Source organism: Pituophis catenifer, unplaced genomic scaffold (genome assembly GCF_029215685.1).
Source record: "Pituophis catenifer annectens isolate HBS135680 unplaced genomic scaffold, rPitCat1.0.hap2 SCAF_2, whole genome shotgun sequence".
NCBI lineage: Eukaryota > Metazoa > Chordata > Lepidosauria > Squamata > Colubridae > Pituophis > Pituophis catenifer.
The window spans coordinates 237,298,941-237,324,500 of NW_027256882.1; the positions used below are offsets into that span (position 1 = coordinate 237,298,941).

General features: G+C 40.1%; 1 protein-coding gene across 2 annotated transcripts in view; it reads left to right on the forward strand.

Annotated features, from left to right (window-relative positions):
• SECISBP2 (SECIS binding protein 2) overlaps positions 1-9,394 on the forward strand; it is a 32,376-nt gene extending 22,982 nt beyond the window's left edge. For both annotated transcript variants that reach the window (XM_070938700.1, XM_070938701.1), the window contains exons 15-18: positions 911-1,131; positions 1,305-1,459; positions 3,453-3,651; positions 6,651-9,394. In XM_070938700.1, the coding sequence (XP_070794801.1) occupies positions 911-1,131; positions 1,305-1,459; positions 3,453-3,651; positions 6,651-6,760 (685 nt within the window). In that variant the 3' untranslated portion in view covers positions 6,761-9,394. The remainder of the gene's footprint in view (positions 1-910; positions 1,132-1,304; positions 1,460-3,452; positions 3,652-6,650) is intronic.
• The last annotated feature ends 16,166 nt before the right edge of the window (positions 9,395-25,560 follow it).

Sequence of the window (25,560 nt, forward strand, 5' to 3'; positions counted from 1 at the left end):
CTGAAACCTCCCATGATTTTTGTGATCTTTCTAAGGCTACCTCTACTTTTTTATCATTTGCCAGTTTTTTACATTATTCTTATCTTTTTTACATTATTGAACTATCTAATCCTTTCCTGCTTGATGTTGAAAGTCTGTGTTAACTTATCATAAATCTTACTTATTGCCCGAGGCTTTAGCTTTCATCCTTTGTCTTTTCCCAGCTATCCTGATGCTTGATCTGCAAGTCATTTGAATAATTTCTTCTTTGAAATGTTTGAATTTTATAGGGTCTCTTATCTTTTCTGATCTCTCCTCAGGTTCACTTTCATATAAGCGTGTTGCATCTGTTCCCTTAACTGAGCTTAGTTTCTGAATGTATTTCTCCCAGTAAAACTTTATTTAGCATTTGTTTAACTTTTAAAGTTTAACTTGTATATTTGACATCAATAATTCATGATCTGTTCCATGATCTTCACCTGGAAGTGAAGTAAATTGTCACCTGGCTGAACAAATTATATTTTTTTGATTGCCTGTTTCCTGTTATAAAGGAGATCTTATTCTGATGTTGTACATTCAGTGATGTCCATTTTGCTGATGGTGCCACATGCATATTGCATAGCATATTTTGGTTTACTATTCCAAATATTGAATGTCAGAAATCTAATCAGGATATAGCTTTGTGTACATAAGGAAAATTTTAAATGAGGACAATTTGCCTGGTGGTTGTTTTTTGTATATATATTTCTCCTGAATGTTTCTCTAAGGCATTTTAGTCAGTATTTTTGAACTTTATTTCATGGTTTAGAACTTATTTGTTCTGAACACAATCTTCTTATTTATTTGTATGTATCTTTGATTAGAATCAAAGAAGATAGATGGGGATCTCAGGCCTTTGCTAAAATACTGAAACAATTGATTCTTTCTATAGCTACTGTACCCAAGTGCTTAGTAAAGAAGTTGACAGCTGCGTTACAGATCTCCTAAAAGAGTTGGTTCGTTTCCAAGACCGTTTGTATCAGAAAGACCCTGTGAAGGCCAAGACGAAACGCAGAATCGTTCTGGGACTCAGAGAAGTGTTGAAACACTTGAAGCTGAAGAAGCTGAAATGTGTCATCATTTCTCCAAATTGTGAAAAAATTCAGTCAAAAGGTATGTTTTTTTACATTAAAAAGATATTGACCTAAAGAAACAGATGACTTTTGTGATGTAGTTTAGTGGGACATTGGGAAATCCCTCAGGACATAAATGAAGAGAAATTAATTATTCTGTCTGGAAAATTCTTTTTAACAGTTCATTCTTTTAATTTTTTTTTTTTATCACAGGTGGGTTGGATGAGACTCTGCATCTCATAATTGACACTGCATGTGAACAGAATATTCCATTTGTTTTTGCTCTCAATCGCAAAGATCTAGGGCACTGTGTGAACAAATTAGTGCCTGTTAGTGTGGTGGGAATATTCAGCTACGATGGTGCTCAGGTGAGTTGTGCTATTATAGCCACAGTTTGCCCACTTCGGTTAATATTTCAGCTTTTAAAAATCTTAATTATTAGTATTACAACAAGTACTGCTAGCATTTAAAAAGATGTCAATCAATACTCCAGGGTAATTTTCTAGGCCCTTAAGTAACTTGGTGCTATTCTAAGTATTAGAGCAATGCGTTCATGATTATTTGTAGTAACCATGTTGTCACCCAGCAAATATGTCAGTTTTATGCAATTACTTACATGTTCAGTGCAGGTGTCTGTAAAAAAAAAGTTTTTGCGTGCATGGCTATAGGTAACTTTGTTTATTAGATCTCATTCTCAGAAGCAACTTTTTTCAAATAAAAGTTGACTTTCATTGAGTCAGGGCTCTGCACTGAATACATGGACTGCTTAGCAAGCAGGAATCATTGTAGTGAGAAGATGGTTTTGTCTCTAATGTGTATATGTCAGATAATAATTATTTATAATAATTATTGAGTAACCTGGAAAATTATGCTTATGTTTGAAACTTCAGCAAATTACTTTCTCTTTCCTTTCTTGCATACTCCTACAGAGATGCCTTTTTGGATGTAGCAGAATATTATTTCTAACTTGTTTGAAGAAAAAAAATAGCTGCACTTCCCCCATGTCCTAGTTACTCCATATAATTCAGAACATAGTATATTATAACTGTAAACAAGATGTACTGTGTAGAAACTTATTAAAAAACAGATAAGTGATTAATTCAAGGTTCTTTACAAGAGAAGATATACATATTTCCCAACTGCCCCACTTCCCAAAGTCAGTGGGAAAAAACCAATTTTCCATTTAATTTTAGTATTGCTTAGTATTTCAGTATCCAACAGTTGTTGGTTTATTAGCAACAGTCCATTCCCTTATATTGGTGCAGCATCAAGGGCTGTTTGTCAAGATGATAAAATCTTTTGCTGCCTAATTTAATTTTAGATTCCTAGATGATAGTAATAGCACTTAGACTTATATACCGCTTTACAGTCCTCTTCAAGTGGTTTACGGAGTCAGCATTTTTTTTTTTTTTTTAAATTTGATTTATATGCCGCCCTTCTCCGGAGACTCAGGGCGGCTTACAATGTGCTAAGCAATAGCCTTCATCCCTTTTGTATATTTATACAAAGTCAGCTTATTGCCCCCACAAACTGGGTCCTCAATTTACCTACCTTAGAAAGGATGGAAGGCTGAGTCAACCTTGAGCCTGGTGAGATTCGAACTGCCAAATTGCAGGCAGCTGGCAATCAACAAGTAGCCTGCAATACTGCACTCTAATCACGGCGCCACTGTAGATGATCAACATTAAAACTATTAGTATGATGAGTTGCCCTACATTCTTATAAATAAGACCCCATTTGTAAATACTGTGCAAGTTACTGATGAATCAAGAAGTTTTATGGCTTCAGAATTCCTAAAATGGACTTTCCCTGAAACAAAAATAAGCAAACTGGTCTTACTTATCTGTACAGTTTTATTTGTATCATGTCCAGTTCACGTAAATAGAGTTTGTTTTCACATACATTTAGGATCTTGGCCACAGAGACATACAGAGGCACTATAATATAAAATAAATTTTTACATAGGTATCATCACTGCAGTTTTTTTGTTTCAGTGTACTGCGCTTGTAGATTCTGATTGCTAGCAAATTTTATATAACGTTACTTGGTATTCTCTATTGCACAATTTTCAGTAGACAGTTCAAGCGCTTTAATTTCCTGTGTTTTATTATTTTATTAAATGCTATTTTCCAGAATCATTTTTGTAGTCCCTTGTGTTTGGTGTTTCAGCCTTTTAAAAAAATAATCAAACAAACCCTTGATTTTCACATACCATCGAACTTAGGAGCACATGTCAGCTTGATACTGTTGAGGTTTAATCCCTGAACATGGAACTATGCTATTTGGGGATAATCAGTTATATTTTGATGAGAAAGTTCTAAAATTAATGTCAATACAAAATTCCCAATTCTTATAAATTAGGACCACTTTCACAAAATGGTGGAATTGACAATGGAAGCAAGGCTGGCGTACAAGGAAATGATTTCAACTTTAGAGAAGGAGTCAAGTGAAGAAATAAAACAAAGTGACTGTGCAATCCAAACCCATCAGAAAGAGAATTGTGCACTAGATAATGGTATAGTACCCCTTCAAGTATCTGAAGAGGATTCCCCAAATTACAGTGAGTTTTCAGGGTCTTTGTTTAAAATACGTAAATTGTTTTTGGTTCATATATTTTCATGTTTAAGGTAAATAGTTTTTATAATAGCAGAGATACCACAATTCAGTGATTACAAAATGTTCTAGACTCGAGAATGTTCTGCTCCCCCACTACAACTAAGCCATCCTTGGAGTAATTCAGAATTTTCAAAAGTAAATTTCTTAAACCAGTAGTAGTTTTAGAAGCTTCAGACACTGAGTTCCAGGGGAACAGAATATTCTGGAATATTTTTCAATTGCAGATTTGCACATTACTTTGTTGTAGCTGAATATGTAATTTAATTCTTCAAATCTTGATCATGCTAATCTTGGTTTGTTAATCCTTGCTGCAGTTTGTGTTTCAGACTTTAGAGTGATGTCAGTGACTGCCTTTAAACTAGTCTTGCCTTGAGACTTCTATAGCAGAATAACTAAAGTAGTGTAATACCCAAAAATAAATACAGCTAATCCTTTAGGTACAACAGGCCACTTAATGAACATTAGAAGTTACAACACACACCTCAAAAATTAAATACAAATCGGTTACAAAGTTACAAATTCTGCAGTGCCCCTGCGGTCATTCGCCCTTATCATTGATGACAGAGATGCTGCAGCGTAACCACCCACCTATTTCCCTCCATCCTGCCCAGCCAGGTTCTGAGGCGCTGGGCCTGCTTTGCCAACATACTGGGTTCCATGCACTCCTCCCCACCCCCCATCACCATTCGCTTACCTTTTGACAAGCTCAGGAAGTCCGGGTAGAGAAGGCCGCTCCCTCATTGGGCCATATGGCACAATCAAGAAGAAATCCAGTCAGGTTTGCTTCCGTTGCAATCCTTTCCTCTCCAGCCAGCATAAATCACTACAATTTCTTCTTAACTCCGCCAGTGCTAGCTTTTTATGCTAGTGGTGCTAAGAAGAAATCACACCTATTTTAGTTCCTTGCAAGTCTTTCTACCCCAGTCATCATTAATGGATGCAATTTCTTCTTAGTGCCGCCAGCTCTAGCATGAAGCTAGTCTTAATGCTGCCGTTGCTAAGAAGAAATCATAGTGATTTACGCAGGCTGGAGAGGAAAGGATTGCAAGGAATCAAAATAGGCATGATTTCTTCTTAGCTTTATGCTAATCTTACATTGGTAGAGCGAAGAAGAAATCCCATTTCTTTTGCTTCCATGGCAATCCTTTTCTCCCCTGCCAAGGTAAATAATTACTGATTTATGCTGATTGGGGAGGAAAGGCTTGTAAAGAACCAAAATAGGCACGATTTCTTCTTAGCACCACTAGTGAAAAGCTACACTGGCGGAACTAAGAAGAAATTGTAGTGGTTTATGCTGGCTGGAGAGGCAAGAATTACAACAGAAGCAATCCTGACTTCCTGAGTTTGTTAAAAGGTAAGTAAGGGAATGGTGACAGGGAAGGGTATGGAAGAGGCCCATAGGGCTTTGGGGAAACCAAGGGGCAGGAGGCAGAGCATGGGATATCTTAGATGGTGGGGGAGTCCTCCTGGGAGTATCTGTCCCTGCACTAGGCCTCTCTCGGTTTCTCCCATCCCTGAGTCACCCCATGCTCTACCTAACAACCTGCACATTCTTTAACAAATGCATAGGGGAAAGCAGGGACAGGGAAGGTCTTTAGTTAGGTGCTTCATTTAACACAATAATGAAGCCTGAATGGTTAGGCTCCATTACTGTTGTAAGTCGAGGACTACCTGCACTACAGATATCCAAAATGGATACTGTATCTTTAGGGGAAGCCAAGCAAAACCACCATTACCTTGTTGATCTCATTTGTGATAGAACGTGTATTTAAAGTTGAATACCCTTCTCAGAGTGGTAGAGCTTCCGTGTTGTATCAATTATAAGACAAGTTTGAATCAGTGCTCTAGATTCTTTCACCTCCACATGTACTTCTTCATTTCTGATAGCAGTAATTCTTCTGAATGCAGGCCATATCATGCTGTACTGACCAAGAAATACATTAATACAAGGGTCTCCAACCCCCAGTCTGTGGTATTGGTCCACAGCCTGTTAAGAACTGGACCACGCAAGGAGCGGGAAAGCAAGTGAAGCGAATGCATGTATGGGATCTAGGTTGCGTCCAAAACCATGTGTCAAACACACACACACACACACACACACACACACACACCCATAGAAAAACTGTCTTTCACAAAACTGGTCACTGGTGCCAGAAAGGGTGGGCATCACAGCATTAATACATTAGATAGGACAGATTAACAAGTACTTTTTACATGTGTTGCTCTTCACTTTCTTCATTAATTCTTGTGCCTGAAGTACTGAACCATTCAACTAATATGTGAATGCTGGCAAAAAGATTTTCTACTTTTTATTCTCTTCTATGTTCTAGAGTTATTATTGGTTCCATCAGTAGCGTTTGATGGTATTTATATAGTACTCCCTTCTACTTTTGCTAATTAAGTCAAGGTTGGCTAAATTCTGCCACCTGTTTGGGCACTTTATCTGATAAATTGTCTCAAATGATGAATTAATTGGAATTTTATTGGGAACATGGATGACCTGCAAGCTTTCTTACATAGCTTTTAAAGTGACAATTTAAAATATTATTTTAGCCAAACTGTTATTTAGCATATGGTTGATCTATGTTCTTAATAAATGAAAACTTTTCCTTTCCTAAAAAAATAATCCTATTATAATGGATTGTCATTTATAGTTTCCTTCATTAGAAAGCTATCGTTTTATTTATAAATGATTTTATGTATTTTTGTGATCCTAAAACTCAATACAACAGCTGCAAGTTTTGAGTAGGAAACAGTTACTAGTTAGCTACTATGGGGAACCATTTCCCCAACTTTAGTATTATCAAAAGTATAGTAAAAACTACATTGCATTCCTACCTTTTATGTTATAGCCTTTGTAAGAATTATAGTCCATAACTTGTTAATATGTCTTTGCCCAGAGGAAAATCTTTTTGTGTTTTGTTTGCTTTTTTGCACCTCTAGTTAAGATCTGGAAGCAAAAGCTTGAAGAGGAGTATAATCCCTACATCCTGGAGCTGGAAAAACTGTCAACCACTGACATGTTGGCCTTGGATGTTGAGGAGCCTCAGTAAATCAAGACTACCTTCTTTGGCATTATTGACTTTTACTTTATGTGTGTGTCTGAGTGTATATAGACTTGTAAATAGTGAGTTACCTAAATTTAATTATCTGTAATATAAGATAGAAAACCCACAGTTGAATTTCTGAGATAATTTAATGCCAAAGAATTCAGAGCTGTCCAATAACTTCCCTCCGAGGGCAGATTCAGTGAAAGCGCTTGGTTCATCCAAATGAGATACAGAATGAGACAGGAATTGAATTGGGTTTGTTTGTATTTTCATATAGCAATACTGTAGAGAAAGCAGCTTTAGCATAATGCCAGACAGCTAGTCTCTGCTCCATATAAGCAGAGAGTCTCCAATCACTGTTCTCATGATTTCCAATAATTATATCACTGGATTGATACCAATGAACTGCATTGCGCTTGTAAGTGGTTTCTTTTTCTCTTTATAGTAGAAATACACAACTGTGCATAAAACAATACGAAATGAAAAAAAAGAAGGGAATACCATTGATTTTCTCTGGGGCATTATTGTAAATATATATATATATATATATAAAACATACTAATATATAATGACTCCATTTGGATATATGCAAATTAGCAAAACAAAAATGCAATACTGTCAGCTGATTTATTTTGTGATAGAGCAATTTGGTGTAGGTCATGGGTGTGTCATTAAAAGATGGTAGAAGCAAAGTGGAATTATTAAATACATAGAGAATAATCATTAATTTATTGGTACTGTATTTTCCTATTTTGTCCCGTTCTGCAGCTTGATATTAACTTTTGAAGGGCTTTGTACAGCCTTGGAACTGACAGCTACATTTGTTGCAAATATCCTGAATGGGATTCTCTCAGCTATCAACTAAACCTTCAGCAGATTAGATGGTAGATAGCAGATGGTGGTAGATTATAGTCATGAGTAGTGTGGTGGCCTAGTGGTGAAGATGGTCACCTCCTAATCCAAGGTAGTATCAAATATTTCCTAGAGCGTAAAGAAAAAAAAAAATCTGCTGTAAACTTTGCATGGTGTTAGGAAGGGCATCCAGCCAGTAAAATGTTCAGCTCCATTGACCCAACTCTACCCCAAATTAAGGGATTACAGGGTTGTAAAAGGGAGTTTGGTGGTAGATTATAGTCATAGATACAGAAAATGTTCACCATGAGATAGCTTACTTTTTGTATACGAAGTAATTTCTCTGTTAATGGCTATCTTTAGAAAGCTATCAGGATTCTGTGGTGCAGAAAGTGGCAGCAGTGCAAGACGAGAAGCAGGCAATGTGAAATGATTGAGTTTACAAAGCGTTCTTTTCTACGTTTTTGCTCATGTATCCATGCTAAAGGCACAGTTTAACCAAGCAGAGAAAAAAATGTGAGAGGTCATTGTGTCCTAGGACAGCAGTCCTCAACCTTTCTGGCTTGGCGATCCAGCGGCGGGGAGAAGTGGAGGTAGTTCCCTGTGAGTGGCAGGTGAGGGTGCGCGAGTGCACGCAGCTCCATTTGTGCGAGCAGCTGCCACTTGCATGAAAGGAGCTTCACACACGTGCACATGCTCACCCATTACTTGTGTGGCCCGGTTCCAAACAGGCCATGGCCCGGTAGTGGGCCACGGCCCAGAGGTTGGAGACCCCTGTCCTAGAATGTTTTTTGTTTTTTTTTAAAAAAAACCATTCCTTTGTATTAACTTTTTAGAACCCAAATAAACTTAGAAGCTGGAAAGAGGTTAGCCTGATCTATCAGCATAATTTTTTTTTTCCTCCAATGGAGCTGGCAGTCTCCTTTCAGCCAGAAGAACCAACTGTTGTGTGGGAATTTGACACCCCTGCTCAAAAGGCTTAGCCGTTCTTATTTTTGCCAGAGGGATATGGAGGATTATTTCATTTTGGACCATTTTATGATAAGCTTTCCAACATTTCGGTGTCTCGAGACAACTGAATAATTGTACAACTACTGTATAAAACAAATTTTTTTGCAGTATGCCTCTTATATTGCAAAAGACATTTTGCAAACAATATCAGGTATTTTATTGATGCTATTACTGGGCAGTTTCACAGAGAAAATGCTGCTTTTCTTATGTACTTCTTTGTGTGCCTTTTAAAAAGCATGGAAATTTTCATTGTAATTTTCATTGTAATTTTCATAACATTCCAGTCACACTTGCGATTTACAAATTTAGGTGTATTTCCCAGTGCTCTGATTTCCAAATGCTATTTGCTCCTTTATTAGTATCAATAAGTACTGGTAAGGGAATTTGGTTAAAGTTGTTATGTCTTCCTGTGCCTTTACATACATAAAATACAGATATATAAGTGCTTGGTTCAACAAAAACTGATACAATAAAAATCTTATTTCTTTATTATCAGTGCTAGGGTAATGGGGCAAGTTGCCTTTTGCCAAGGAATGCACTTAACATTTTTTAAGAATGGTGGGGTTTTTTTCATTGTTCATCAAATTTTGAAAACATATCTTTCTTACTTAAAAAGTTGACAAATTTTAGTAACAGTTTTATGTTTTAATGTGCCTGAAACTGCATCACTAATTTTGAACAATTGTGGTTGGAAGATGTTCTGGGAGATGCAGAAAAAGAGAATTTGAGGTAGTCTTAAGCTACCTCGATCTATAATAAAGTATCTTAAAGTCACTGCTGTGTGTTATAACACTGGAGATAGCATAAGATAGCTCAGATTCTGATTATTTGTAATATCTTTCTAGTTAGCAACACTTTCTACATTTCCTAGCAACTGAAAGTTATCAAGAATTTGTGAATTTTCATTGGGTTCTCTATATATTGAAATATGTAGTTTTAAAAATGGAATGGGGGGGACAGGAAAACCCTTCATCTAAGGGTCCAGCATGGGACTAGCAATGCCTTAATGATTTGATAAGATTACTGATAATTAGGAATGTTGTAATTTACCTTGCAGCATCACTATGGATTTCTGCATATTCTGCGAGAATTCTGTGAATTCTGCTAACAGAAATTTTAAACCCTGGGAAACAGATTCCATCTTATTTGACTTGAGTGGATGACTTGATTTAATACATAGTTGTATTCACATATCCGTAGAAGACCGATCGCACAATATGTTTCAGCAACTCTTCTACCAGGTTTCCAAGTGAAGTTTATAAACTGAAGCAAAGTGTTTTGCATGTGAATCAGCATAATTTAGCTCTGAGCAAGATAATTGCGCAATTTTTGCTAGTCATACTCCATCTTCACTTTTAGGTATAGTGTAGTTGTAGCAGATACAGAGTTTTCATTTACTTGGTCAAAATATATATTTGACTGTTTAAAAAAACAGTTTTTTTGTTACTTGATTCAGCAGATCAACCATTTTTAGGCTTCAAAATGACAACATTATGACTATAAAAATCCATTTGAAGAAGTAGTTGAATTTTTCAGGAGTTATTTGCAGGCACAATCCATTTTCCTCAAAAGATCCTGCAGCCAAGTAACCAGACTAAAGAGAAAGAACCTACCTCGCCTGAATTATACTGTCTTAATAAATGTATAGTGCAGTGAGATTTCATGTACAGTGGGGCAAAAAAGTATTTAGTCAGCCACCAATTGTGCAAGTTCTCCCACTTAAAAAGATGAGAGAGGCCTGTAATTGACATCATAGGTAGACCTCAACTATGAGAGACAAAATGATAAAACAAATCCAAACAATCACATTGTCTGATTTGGAAAGAATTTATTTGCAAATTATGGTGGAAAATAAGTATTTGGTCACCTACAAACAAGATTTCTGGTTCTCACAGACCTGTAACTTCTTCTTTAAGAGGATCCTCTGTCCTCCACTCATTACCTGTATTAATGGCACCTGTTTGAACTTATCAGTATAAAAGACACCTGTCCACAACCTCAAACAGTCACACTCCAAACTCCACTATGGTGAAGACCAAAGAGCTGTCGAAGGACACCAGAAACAAAATTGTAGACCTACACCAGGCTGGGAAGACTGAATCTGCAATAGGCAAGCAGCTTGGTGTGAAGAAATCAACTGTGGGAGCAATAATTAGAAAATGGAAGACATACAAGACCACTGAGAATCTCCCTCGATCTGGGGCTCCATGCAAGATCTCACCCTGTGGGGTCAAAATGATCACAAGAACGGTGAGCAAAAATCCCAGAACCACACAGGGGGACCTAGTGAATGACCTGCAGAGAGCTGGGACCAATGTAACAAAGGCTACCATCAGTAACACACTACGCTGCCAGGGACTCAGATCCTGCAGTGCCACATGTGTCCCCCTGCTTAAGCCAGTACATGTCCGGGCCCGTCTGAAGTTTGCTAGAGAGCATTTGGATGATCCAGAAGAAGATTGGGGGAATGTCATATGGTCAGATGAAACCAAAGTAGAATTGTTTGGTAGAAACACAACTCGTGTTTGGAGGAGAGAGAATGCTGAATTGCTTCCAAAGAACCTACTGTGAAGCATGGGGGTGGGGAGCATGCTTTGGGGCTGTTTCTCTGCAAAGGGACCAGGACGACTGATCCGTGTACAGGAAAGAATGAATGGGGCCATGTATCATGAGATTTTGAGTGCAAACCACCTTCCATCAGCAAGGGAAGATGAAACGTGGCTGGGTCTTTCAGCATGACAATGATCCCAAACACACCGCCCGGGCAACAAAGGAGTGGCTTTGTAAGAAGCATTTCAAGGTCCTGGAGTGGCCTAGCCAGTCTCCAGATCTCAACCCCATAGAAAACCTTTGGAGGGAGTTGAAAGTCCGTGTTGCCCAGCGACAGCCCCAAAACATCACTGCTCTAGAGGAGATCTGCATGGAGGAATGGGCCAACATACCAGCAACAGTGTGTGCCCACCTTGTGAAGACTTACAGAAAAAGTTTGACCTCTGTCATTGCCAACAAAGGATATATAACAAAGTATTGAGATGAACTTTTGATATTGACCAAAATACTTATTTTCCATCATAATTTGCAAATAAATTCTTTCCAAATCAGACAATGTGATTGTCTGGATTTGTTTTCTCATTTTGTCTCTCATAGTTGAGGTCTACCTATGATGTCAATTACAGGCCTCTCTCATCTTTTTAAGTGGAAGAACTTGCACAATTGGTGGCTGACTAAATACTTTTTTGTCCCTCTGTACTTTCCATGTACTAGCGCAGCTGGAATTGTTCTTTTGAATAGGCAAACACCAAAGTTATTGGTCATGGGATTCGTTAAATATCAGGTAATGTGGTCATGCACATCTTGTAACATCCTTATTTTTCTTGGCATGGGGATATTTACAGAGTACCCGATGGCAGCACTTCAATACACACTGGTCACGTCAGCTGATAAAGCAACAGGCTAGTTTCACTCCTGTCTTCTGCTCTAGAATGATTGGCAGACAGGTCATACCTGAGCTAGTTTGATGTCAGAGTATCTTTTCTTTTTCAGCAACAATTTTGCCTCTCACGTCGTGCCACTTTTGTTGCAACTGTCCTAAATTAATACAAACCAGAAAAAGCTTTTTAATTCAAGTGAGTCAATAAACTTAAGACTTTGCATGCTCATCTCAACTTCAATTCAGTCTTTATTACAGTCACGGACCAGCACAGCAACTTCTCAATAAACTGACAAGTGTGCAATTCGTAAACGTGCACTTTGAACTACTACAGTCATATTAGACTGCTGTGGGTCCTTTGAATTGGCTCTGGGAGCATTCTGGAATAAGGATTTTATGATGAAAGTGAGCTAACAATACCGGGTTTCTTCAGTGCATTTGCTGCTTTTGACAATGTGAATACAGTGGAGTGCCTAAGGGTGACTCATGAAAGTACAAGAAAGATCATTCGGATGTGGAAAAACATCCAAACTATCTAGCAATTGCCAATGTGGCAATTGAGAAAAGTTACAGGTTGATTTGCTGGGTTTCAAACCAACTAATATGAATTTAGAAATGGTAACTGACCAGCCCAAGACTTCCCAAATAATATTGTCAAGTACTTTGTGACTTGCAGTATTCCTGTTGTGTGGCCAAAATGCTAACAGTTTTGTACAAACTAAGACAATTTTGCCAATCTCTTCTAGGCACCCTGCAAAAATAAAATGTCCTTCCTTCATCTAAACAAAATGAAAATTCACCTGCCCCGAATGTAAAACCTACCAATGTGTTTTTCCAATTTTCCAACAGTTTCTCATGCTGACCAATAACACTTCTCCAGCTAGCAAACTCTCTTGACCAGGTTTCTTGAGAGTTGCTACCTAAAAATAGTAAGCAATGGGAGGGAGGGATTTAGGTTAGGTTCTTATTAAACATTCAAATATTGATATTTTAAAAAATTATATGTTCTCTTATAAAGATTTAGAAGTAAGCATGTGATGCTGTGAAAATATTTAACATTTACATGATTCAAATCATCAATTGGCAAGGGTGTTACTTATTTTGCAAGCTTTATTTAGATAAAAGAGAGTTACGGTACCTTTTATACTAAGCAGCTTAGTATATTGTGCAATAACACTGATAGAAAATATTTCTGGGTAGAGCACAGGCACCTACACTTGCTCATTTCAGCACTTCTGTTTAGTGTTAAATTATCAAGAGGCTGCCAAGTTTTCTTCTGCTCAGCAACAATCCGGCTGCATCCTTTAACCACAACTGATAATTTTGCAGAGTTGCCAATTTGCTCGTGTTGGAACAAGTCAGCATTCTTGATATCATAAATCTGTGTATTTCCACTAGGTCCTCTTTTAGTTACCTGAAATGAGCAGCCAAGCTGGCCCATTAGGTTTGCTCAGTTCAGGACTTTCTGCCTCAGAGCTCTTCGGTTTTAGAGCTCTGTGTGACATCTTGAAATCTGAAAAAAGACACTGCCCAACAGAGACCCCGTTACCTTCTACAGTGATAGAAGAGGTAGAGGCTTTGCTCCCAGATTCTGAGATCAGGAGGCAAGTGTATTCTGAATCCTGTGCTACGGCATCTTTCACCCAGCTTAAGAGATGCACTTGCCCATTGGACAGCATGCGGGTTTGCTCATTCACACAGTTTGCCATCTTTTGCCCATTTTTTTTCCATACAAAATGTGCGTCTCTGGACCCTGTGGAAAAGTGGTCAGTCATACAAATAGGATAAGTGCAAAGTGAAAGATATTACAAAGTCTCCCTGGAATAGGATACTCTAATAATACATTTTTGCATCTACTAGAAATCCTGAGATCTTCCAAGCAAAAGTCTAGAGAAAAATTGGTAAGAGAAAGCCTATTTCCCAGATATTTTGGTGATTAACTGAACTTCCAGTAGAAATGTCCTTGCTTTCCTTCACCCACCTGCATGTCATAACCCCATTGCCATGCCTTCTGTGTTCATTATCTTCTACATTACTTAAAAACAGGTTTGAAAGATTAGGGTTAAGCACAAACCCATTTTATTAACTATAACTGAAAAGTATCCCCCCCCCAAACCAATTGCTCCATAAATTGACAGGAGCATCATCCAAAAGCCATAATGCGATGGTGCTTCCCCTGACACTCGACACTTTTCCACTATTAACATCTGAAGACATCAATTTAGCTGTAAGCATTCTTTTTCCCAATGATTTCTCTAGCCCTTCAATTGAGATTATATGTATATCCTACCTTTAATCCAAGAGCTCAACATGGAATAGGGTACAAGCAAATGCACTTTCAATCTAGCCTTTCTCCAAAGGTACAAGGAGAAAGACATAACCAAGATATAGTAGAATGAGCACAAAACCCAAAACTAGAAATGACAGATTGGATCCTCACAACTGCTCCGAAAAGTGCTACCAAGACATCCTTTTAGTATATTTAATTTTGTCTTTGAGTTAATTTCTTTAGTCTTGAGACCACACCTGTTTTGATAAATATGATCCCTCGTACACTATTTTTAAAAAATCAAGATTGACCCTTGTTCATAGAAAAATTACAAATGCTTGCTCCAAAACATATTTACTTTGAATGAGTCCCTCCCAATTTATAATATGTCATATTAAATTGATCTCAAAATTTGTTATCGAAGGCACTGAAATAATCCTCTAAGCAGAGCTTTGAATACATATAGGTAAAATATGAACACTATAATTGTGGCATCAGGTTGAAATCCTTTCCTATTTTCCAGCATTTTGGGAGAGCTTTTCACCTAAGCTTTGAAAATTGAAGAAAGGAATTCATGTTGGATGCAAATCATTGCATTGCGATTTCAAACACCATAATCTCAGGTTATTTTCCCAAACTGCCAGTGCTCTTAGGAGCCATTCAAAAACATTTCATTGCTATAACTCCTTTCTCAAACAGCCTACCCCAAAGAAACAAATGTCTTCTCATCTGGCCTGCAGATAACTTCTGCAGCTGACACCCTTCTAGTAGCTTCCCAAGCAGCACTTTGGGGTGTGACTGAAGACGTGCTAATCAGGCAGCTTTTCTCATTTTCCCATGAAGGTTTCAGAGTCCCCAAAACAGGATTTTCCCTTGTTTCAGCACAAACCAACTTCTATTTTCTCAGTGGCAGCAATACTCCTTCATTTCAGGTCACGGAGGAGTGGAATTTTCTTTTTTTACTTTAGATGAAGGGCTAATAAATACCTAATTTTTGATTGCATAAATATATCCCTCAACGATTAAAAAGAGAGTGAGCACAATTCATACCTAAAAAAATATATATTTTGTACTGACACTTACAACCGTTAATTATCTCTACTGCAATTTAATGTATACTGCTCAAAAAAATAAAGAGAACACAAGCAGAAGACATCCGAGATCTGAATGAATGAAATAACCTTATTAAATACTTTGTTCTTTACATACAGTAGTTTATACACTGCTCAAACAATTAAAGGGAACACAAAACTACTGTATGTAACGAACAAAGTATGTAATAAGGCTATTTCATTCATTCAGATCTCGGATGTCTTCTGCTTGTGTTCCCTTTATTTTTTTGAGCAGTGTATTTCAGATATATTAAGACTGCAACTTCCCATCTTCCTAACACTCCATAAGTAATGGCCATGGGTTTTGTGGTTGGCAAATAGTATGTTAAAAAAAGAAAAAAACCATGAGCTTTTTAATTGTAAAATTCAACAACATGCAGAAGAAATATTGGTGCACGATATTTGAGTACAATCAGCTCTCCAAGCCATACTGGTTAGATTTACTGCAGTAAATGTTTTGGCAAATTAACTAGGCTCCCAGTTGATATAGAAGTTGGTATTGTGTTTGAATTTATGTTTGTAAGATATAATTCAACCTTGGCTTAATGGTATTAGTAGAAATTATTTTATAGATGACATTGCAATGGACCATTAAACTGAAACCATTTGGATGGCCTTGAATACTTGCATCTTTCATTAAAGGAAAATCAATGTACTTACTTTCATTTTTCTTCATGTTTCAGTGATGCTTGTAGAATTAAAAAAATATTAATGGTTATCAAATGCAGGAATCACGTCAATTTAAAATATTAAAGTGAGATCTGGAATTATATGTCTGGAATGCGTACAGACCTTCTAGATACTGCTTAATAACTCCCAGCAAAAGGAAAGCTTATCAGCATATTTCTTCTAATGTTTACTGGCATATGTATCCCACATTTCCTTTGCAGGTACATATGCTGCATGAAATAGAAAACAGAAGGGGGAAAAGGCTTTCGATCTGAGGGTAATAAATTTGCAGAATATGGAAGCATACACTTTCAATATAATATAGTAGTATAAAGTAGTTCTTTATGCATTAAATTTAAATTGAATTTAAATACAAAGCTGATTTTATTCAAAAGTCTACTAGGGCTCCAGCATTGCACATCAACACCTGAGCCAAGTACAACTTTTCACACCAGAGGAATTCCAGTGCAGATATGATTTAAGCTGCACTTCATGTCATAATGCAGAGGCTAGCATCTCACTTTTAAGGCTGCAGATCTATCTATATTTGCATGAGAATAAGGGTTATTGTTGAATAAAGCAAAATGTGATCTGCCATTTTTCTCATAGGTTTCAACGCAAAAGCTTCACTTCAAAGGTTACGTTCTAGTCCATGTTCCCATTATTGATGATGAGCTATTAATATAAATGACACTTTGCAAAGCTGCTTATGGAGGAAAAAAAAGTACTTTTCATTACAAACAGAACGCTAAATTTCTCTATTGTTCTGAAATGATGAAAGATCCTGCAACTAAGTTACAGATTTAGAAGCACACTTTAAAGCACCATTTACCTTAGAACAAAGTTTGAAAGTATGGTGTGCTAATTATTATAAGTTCACAATGTTTTGCTCAGGAAAAATCATTATGTTAATGAATCTTCTCAAAACTAAAATTATTGGGATGCAGGTCTGTTGTTAGTTCAATTTACAACGGAAGATATTGCCAGAGTTAAATCTAGTTTCAGTTGGATGAGGTCTCGCTAAAGGTGAAAAAAATAAAATTATTGAGGATGGAAATCAACATGAGAGAGAGGAGTAGAATCAAGGCAGAAGCACAAGGTAGATGCCAAAAAGAGAGAGAGAGAGATTAAATGATTATGCCTGGGTTCTTAGAGTCATTTTCTGTGTATAAATTAAATGACCCTGATGGAATCCTCATCCCAACATGGAAACGTAGCATGAGTGAAAATTTAATGAAGACTAGCCAAGGATTTTTCATTGGGGCAATATATGTGCCTTCTCAGTATATATATCACACAGCAGATGTAGCAAACAGTAGAAAATATGCTTAGGAGCACCATATCCCCAAATAGACTGTATGAAAACCAAAACGATTTTTAAAAATCAGCATTCTCAGACTAAAATGGCTCAAGGAGAGACACCATGAAAAAGGGAATCTAAAAGATATGCTTCACCATAACAACATTTAAAGTGAGAAATAAAAATTGCATCTGAAGGAATCCACTGACATTTTCATTTATTTATTTTTCAGTTTTGAACCGTATATCTCCCTCAGAGAGGGACTCTCATGTTTCTGTGAGCTGAACCACTGTGAGAAACAAAAAAGCTGTAACCCTTTGAAATTTGAAAGCTCTTTTCACACAAAAGGACCATTTGCTGTGTCTTTTTCTAATTTCTACTCTGGGCATGTGGAAGTAGGCCAGCAATTCTTCAGGGATGTCCATGGGGATTATAGAAAAAGACAAGATGGTGGCCATGATGGCTCCTGTTTTTATATGTGATACATGATACACATTAAAAAACAACAAGTGGAGCTTTGATTATGCCATTATGGCCACCATCTTGGCATTTTTGACTCTGCCCAGCAATTCCTTAACCCCAAATAAGGGTTCTCTTCCTATTACCCCACAAGACACAAACTGGCATGATTCAGGAATTGTAACTGCTTAATTGGTCCAGAAGACAGTAATTAAAAATTATGCTCCAGGAGAAGAAAAAGGAGGAGCCATACAAGTTGGGTCCTCTTTAGGAAAGACTGTGGTGAGGACAACTGCCTTGGGTCCCATATATGGAATGGGGCTCACCAGAATATGGTTGAATATTTAAAATAGTCAAATGGATTTAGCTATTTCCTTCAAGACGCTACATCAATTAAAGTAACATTCTAGTAATTATTTCAGTATTTTGGGTTTCCCAACATACTTCGGTTTTCAGTGGGTAAATCATAGTGGAAAGAAAATCAATTTATTTCATGTTTAATTTAATTTAATTTAATTTAATTAATTCAATTTATATGCCGCCCCTCTCCGAAGACTCAGGATGGCTCACAATACATTCCAAAAAATCATTATAAAAAAAACATTTTAAAATTAAAAACATTAAAAACTCATTCACGCCATTCATGGACGGATCTTGCCAGATCACAAGAGTGAGATCAACGGCCCCAGGCCTGCCGGAAAAGCCAGGTCTTCACCGCTTTTCGGAAGGCCAATAGCGTGGGGATGGTCCAGACCTCAGGAGGTAACTGGTTCCAGAGAGCTGGGGCAGCCACAGAGAAGGCCCTCCCCTGCAGGCCCGCCAGCTGGCATTGTTTAGCTGATGGGATCTGGAGAAGACCAACTCTGTGGGATCTTACCGGTCGCTGGGAGCTATGCAGCAGAAGGCGGTCTCGAAGATAACCTGGCCCTGAGCTATGTAGGGCTTTAAAAATAATAACCAACACCTTGAATTGTGACTGGAGACCAATAGGGAGCCAGCGCAGCTAGCAGAGAATTGGTGTAATGTGGGTGTATCTAGGTGCACCCACGATAGCTCGCGCGGCTGCGGCTGCGCAGCTGCGTTCTCGACCAACTGTAATCTCCAAACACTTTTCAAGGGTAGCCCCATGTAGAGCGCATTGCAACAATCTAACTGTGAGGTGACAAGGGCATGAGTGAGTGTGAGGAGAGCCTCCTGATCCAAGTAAGGTCGCAATTGGTGCACCAGGTGAACCTGTGCAAAGGTTTTCCTAGCCACAGCTGTCAGATGTTGCTCTAATCTTAGCCGTGAGTCTAGGAGGACACCCAAATTGCAGCCCATTCTGAGGGGGATAATTTCTCCCCCCTCAGAACCAAGGATGGACAATCAACATAGTCTTTAGGAGGCAATACCCACAGTCACTCGGTCTTGTCTGGGTTAAGTCTGAGCCTGTTGACTCCCATCCAGACACTCACAGCCTCCAGGCACCGGCACATCACATCCACCGCATCACTGAATGGATGCGGGGTAGAGATATACAGCTAGGAATCATCAGCGTACTGCTGATATCTCACCCCATGTCATCGGATGATCTCACCCAGCGGCTTCATGTAGATGTTAAATAGGAGGGGAAAGAGGACCGAGCCCTGAGGCACCCCGCAAACGAGGGGCCTAGGGGTCAACCTTTGTCCTCCTACCAACATCGACTGTGACCGACTAGAGAGATAGGAGAACCACCGTAACATGGTGCTTCCCACTCCCAGCTCCCTTAGTCGTCCCAGAAGGATACATGGTCAATGGTATCGAAAGCCGCTGAGATGTCAAGTAGCACCAAGATGGAGGAATGACCCCCATCTCGGGCTCGCAAGAGATCATCCATCAGCGTAACCAAAGCAGTTTCCGTGCTGTAGCCAGTCCTGAAGCCAGACTGAAAAGGGTCTAGATAATCCGTTTCCTCCAATGACTGCAGGAGCTGAAGTGCTACCACTTTCTCTACAACCTTTCCCACAAAGGGTAGGTTGGAGACTGGACAAACGTTGTTTAATTCTGCTGGATCCAGAGAAGGCTTCTTGAGGAGGGGTCTTACAACCGTTTCCTTTAATGGTTGCGGGAAGGCCCCTTCCCTCAAGGACGTGTTAACCCTACACACGGTCACTCATGCCCTTGTCATCTCTTCTCTGGACTATTGTAACGCTCTCTACATGGGGCTCCCCTTGAGGTGCACTCGGAGGCTCCAACTGGCGCAGAGTGCGGCCGCGCGGGTGGTTATGGGAGCAATGTGGAGCTCCCATGTAACACCTCTCCTGCGCGAGCTGCACTGGCTCCCAGTGGTCTTCCGAGTGCGCTTCAAGGCTCTGGTTACCACCTTTAAAGCGCTCCATGGCTTAGGACCTGGTTATCTACGGGACCGCCTGCTACCACCAATAGCCTCCCACCGGCCAATACGCTCCCATAGAGAGGGGCTCCTCCGGGTGCCGTCGGCCAAACAATGTCGACTGGCGGCCCCTAGGGGGAGAGCCTTCTCTGTGGGGGTACCTACGATCTGGAACGAGCTCCCCCCGGAGATCCGGAGGATCCCGGATCTGCGCACCTTCCGTCGCGCGCTTAAAACGTTTTTATTTCATCAAGCTGGCCTGGCCTAAATCTTCTCCCTTTTAAAATTTTTAAATTTAAATTTTAAACACTAATTTTAATTTGTTTAATTATGGGATATTTTTAAAATTTAGCCAAATTGTTTAATCTGTTTTAATCTATTTTAAATTTTGTATCTCTGTGTTTTATCTTTTGGCTGTTCACCGCCCTGAGTCCTTCAGGAGAAGGGCAGTATAGAAATTTAATAAAATAAAATAAAAAATAAATAAATAACTAAAGCCTGGAGCTAGCCTCGTGTCACCTCCCTGCTGGCCAAAACCAGCCAGGAGGGGCACGGATACAACAAACAAGTGGAGGAACTCATAGCTCCTATAGCCTTGTCCACTTCCTCAGGAGTCACAGGCTCAAACTCATCCCACACAATGGGACTAAGACCTGCCCCCGTCATCTCGGTCGGAATTGCCCAGAGTCCAGGTCCATCCGAATCTGAGCGACTTTATCCGACAGAAACTGCACAAACTTCTCAGCTCTACCCTGCAAGGGCTCCTCCACTCCCCTACATTAAGGAGGGAGCGAGTCACCCTAAATAGGGCGGCTGGGCGCGAAACAGCGGATGCAATAAGTGCGGAAAAATGCGAGCATTTTGCCACCAGTATCGCCACTAAATAAGTCCTAATAAAGGCTCTTAAGAGTGTTCGATCAGATTCGGAGTTACTGGTCCTCCAGCGTCGCTCTAGACGTCTCTTCTGGCGCTTCATCTCCCGGACATCCTCAGTAAACCAGGGAGCTTTCCTGGATCCACTGCCATGGAGAGATCGCAAAGGCGCAATCCGGTCCAATGCCCCAGATGCCGCCCTATTCCAGGCAGCAACCAGGGACTCAGCCGGACTGTGGACAAGGGAGTCAGGTATCTCCCCAAGCTCCTTCTGGAACCCTTCAGGGTCCATTAGGCGCCTGGGGCGGAACCACTTAATCGGCTCCACCTCCCTGCGATGGAGTAGCGCCCTGAAGTCTAACCTCAGCAGGAAATGATCTGACTATGACAAGGGAGAAGCATCTATACCCCTTAATTCCAGATCATATCTCCACTGCCCCCAGAGAAACACCAGGTCAAGTGTGTGTCTCCCCCTATGAGTTGGACCCTGAACTACTTGGGTCAGGTCCATGGTTGTCATGGAAGCCATGAACTCCTGAGCCTCATCTGAGGATTCGCCATGTGATAGCAAGTTGAAGTCTCCCAGTACCATAAGCCTGGGGAACTCCACCGCCAGCCCGGCTACTGCCTCTAGCAGCACAGGCAGGGCTGTCGTAACGCAGCTGGGAGGCAGGTACATCAACAACAAGCCCAACTGAGTCCCTGAATCCAACTTCAAGATGAGAGACTCACACCCAATAATCTCAGGGGCAGGGATCCTGCGAGGGCAAAGACACTTCCGGACAATAGCTGCCACTCCTCCACCCCTTCCCTGGAGTCGCAGTTGATGCAATATCTGGAACCCGTCTGGGCACATCTCTGAGAGGGGCACACCCCCCTCCTGGCCCAGCCAGGTCTCAGGTATGCATGCCAGGTCAGCCCTCTCCTCCAGGATTAAGTCCCGAACGAGGGGAGCCTTGTTAACAACAGACCTAGCATTAAACAGCAGCAGCCTGAGGCCAGGGCCCTGACATCCCAAGTCACCAGGTATACAAGGCGAGCCCGAGGCGAGAGGGGCCGGAACACGTAATCGCTTTGAGACAGCAAGTCCTAGTTCCCCGAGAGCGGCCTACCCCTCGGCTTCCGCCATATCTACCTCTCCCAGTCATAACCGCAATACAACAAGCTCTCCAACACCCCAGAGATCCCCTCCCCCACCTCAATGGCCCCCCTCCTCCCCGGCAGGCAAGGCACCCCACTCATACCGAGCTGGGGATCATATCTGAGCCCCCATCTGCTGTTACCTTCAATCTGCCTATTAAATGAGAGCTGGTGGCAAATTAGTTTCAAGTATTTGTTTTAAAGAAATAGAAAAAAAATAAAGAAACCTTTCTAGTGAACAGTAAAGTTAATGATTTAAAATCCTTGGTCCAGTAAAGATGGATTTATTGGTTTCATTTGTATGCCACTCATTTCCCTTATAAGGAGATGGTTAGTTAATTAAGTCCCTACAACAGGGGTGAAATCTAAAAATTTTCGCTACCGATTCTGTGGGCATGACTTAATTAGTGGGCGTGGCTTGGTGGTAAGGTGACTGGGTGGGCATGGCTTGGTGGTAGGTGGGCATCAGGTCAATGTCACTTCTTTGCCTTTTTTTAACCTACAAAACACAACACAACACAACTGGCTCACCCACAATATAAAAGCTGCTGTGCTAGACCCAAAATGGCCCCTGCAACAAGCAGGAACCTCACACAGCCACAAAAAGTCCAAAAAACCAACTTTCACACTTTACACACACAAAATTCCACATACAGCTTTGTGAGATTTTGTGTGTTTGTGTAGTTAGAGTGAAACACTACAGAAACACACTAAATCTCAGAAAGCTGCACAAATATTATTTTATTTTATTTTTATTTTTATATAAAAGCAGCTAAATTTAAAACTTCCTAAATTTTAAATGGCTAGGTCTAAAAAAAGAACAATGAAAAAAAAACCCAACTAACTATTTTTTTTAAAGCTCCCAAAGGGGGAAAAAACTTACCGGGACAAGGCAAGCAGGCAGGCAGGCAGGCAGAAAGAGCTGCTCACCGATGAGCTTGATTGCAGGCAGGGAGATTCAGTTCCTTGCTGATGCAATGAATTGCAGGGATTACAGCAAGCGAAGCAAAGCAGTTCTGTGAACTGCCCGCCGCCATCGCTACCTACTCGCCCGAGCCGGTCCGAACCGGGAGCATTTCACCCCTGCCCTACAATCTTCAAAAATGAGAGGAAAAGACAGTTCTAAACCGGGATCATAAAGCTCTCAACATAGAGCCAGGTGACCTTTCTCCCTTCTTTGCTTGGTGGGAAGTGAAGCTCTAAAGAGGATCAAAGAGCAAAGGCTGAGAAGAGAAGAGAGGACGTATTCCTTGAGATCTTTTGACATATGCTGGAGTGAGAAGTAAATGATGTTTAGGCTACAAACTTCCTATTCCTGAGTCTCTCAGCCTTAGAAACTCCCTAACAAAAATAGACAGCAGATAAGAGGAAAAAAATAGCAATCTCTGATTCAGCACATCTGATGACTATGGGGAAGTCAGTCATACAATAAAACATCATCTGAAAATTAATCATAGCAGGAGGCTCTACACCCAGCATTAACTTGAGAGATAACCAAGAAACATTTAGCAATATTTACAATCTCAACTCCCACCATCCCAGAATTTTTTTAAAAATAATGAGCTACAATCGACAGTTTAATTTTCTGGGAAGCAAGTCTACCTATGATTCCCAATTCGCAGTTGGTTCGTTTTGACATCATGATTCTGAATGGGAACTGTCCCCATTTTGGGCCAACTGGTATATTTGAAATATTGAAAAACTACCATAGTATTGGTTACAAATTAAGGTGTGGAAATGCTCATTCACAGAACAATGGGTGTGGTTAGCTTTAAGGCTCCCATCTCCTCAAATGCCAAATAGATGGAGTTAAAAGACCAAGAACTTGAATACAAAAAAAGTGTAACTTCAGCATCAAAACACATATTTTGTTCCATTTCTCAACGCTCCTAGAATACTCCATTTTTTCCCCTTGCACTCCAGAGCTGATACTGTTTCTCTCTCTCTCTCTCTCTCTCTCTCTCTCTCTCTCACACACACACACACACACACACACACACACACACACACACACACCTCATCCTCTTCTACTGGGTTTTCCTCAAACCTTTTCTAATCCGTTTTATCTATCTGTGCTTCATCCTTTCATGTTTGAACAATTTCCTATCCTTACTCCCAAGCTCTTCACCATCCACTAGTTCCTCTAGCCTCCATAGCTCAGCAGAGAGCAATACTGAGATCCATTCCTTACTTTAAGGGGTTGGTGATAAAAGTGCAGAATAGTGTTTTGAATCCGAAGAGTCTAGAACAGGGATGTAAAACTCAAGGCCCAGATTCGGCTCACGGGGTACTTAGATCTGGCCCATGGGGCCACCCTAGAAACAACGCGGTGCTTCAGCCAGCGAAAATGGGCTCCCGAGCTCCGTTTTCGGCTGCCACAGCCTCCTGCAACCCTCTGCCAGTGAACACGGTCCTGAGAGCCCATTTTTGCTGGAAGAGTGCTTGGGCCACTACAGGCGCCCTCGCCCAGAGTGACATCAAGTTGGCCACACCCACCCTACTACCACCACCCGAGATCAAACACAACCCTGATGTGACACTCAATGAAATAGTTTGACACCTCTGTTTTAGAGGCATTTGTAGAAATAGGGATGGCAGGAAAGTAAGAATTCAATGCCTTACTTTAAAAATTCAAGGCAGAGCAATTTGAGGCACCTTTGCAGTCGAAGACGCTGGAAATTACAGACTGCCTTAACGCCTAGCTTTAGTTATAGGACTAAAATAAAACTCTGAAAGCTAATTGCTCTTTTTTGTACAATGAGAAATTACATACTTTTTAAAAATGTATTTAATTTACATTTGAGTTATTGGTTCTAAAAGGGACACGGTGGCTCAGAAGCTGAGCTTGTCAATCGAAAGGTCGGCAGTTCAGCAGTTCGAATCCCTAGTGCCGCATAATGGGGTGAGCTCCCATTACTTGTCCCAGCTTCTGCCAACCTAGCAATTTAAAAGCACGTAAAAAATGCAAGTAGAAAAATAGGGACCACCTTTGGGGGGAAGGTAACAGCGTTCCGTGTGCCTTTGGCGTTTACTCATGCCGGCCACATGACCACGGAGACATCTTCGGACAGCGCTGGCTCTTTGGCTTTGAAACAGAGATGAGCACCACCCCCTTGAGTCAGGAACAACTAGCATATATGTGCGAGGGGAACCTTTACCTTTTTTATTGGTTCTAAAAGCCTACATAAGTATTGATATGGCAAGCAATGGTGGTATCCTATGCTATTTAATACTAATGCATCCTAGAGAACTTCCAAGAAGCAATATTCTGCTTATGTGTAATAATTTTTTGTAAAATAAATCACACATCCATGACACTCAAAACAGTCCATCAC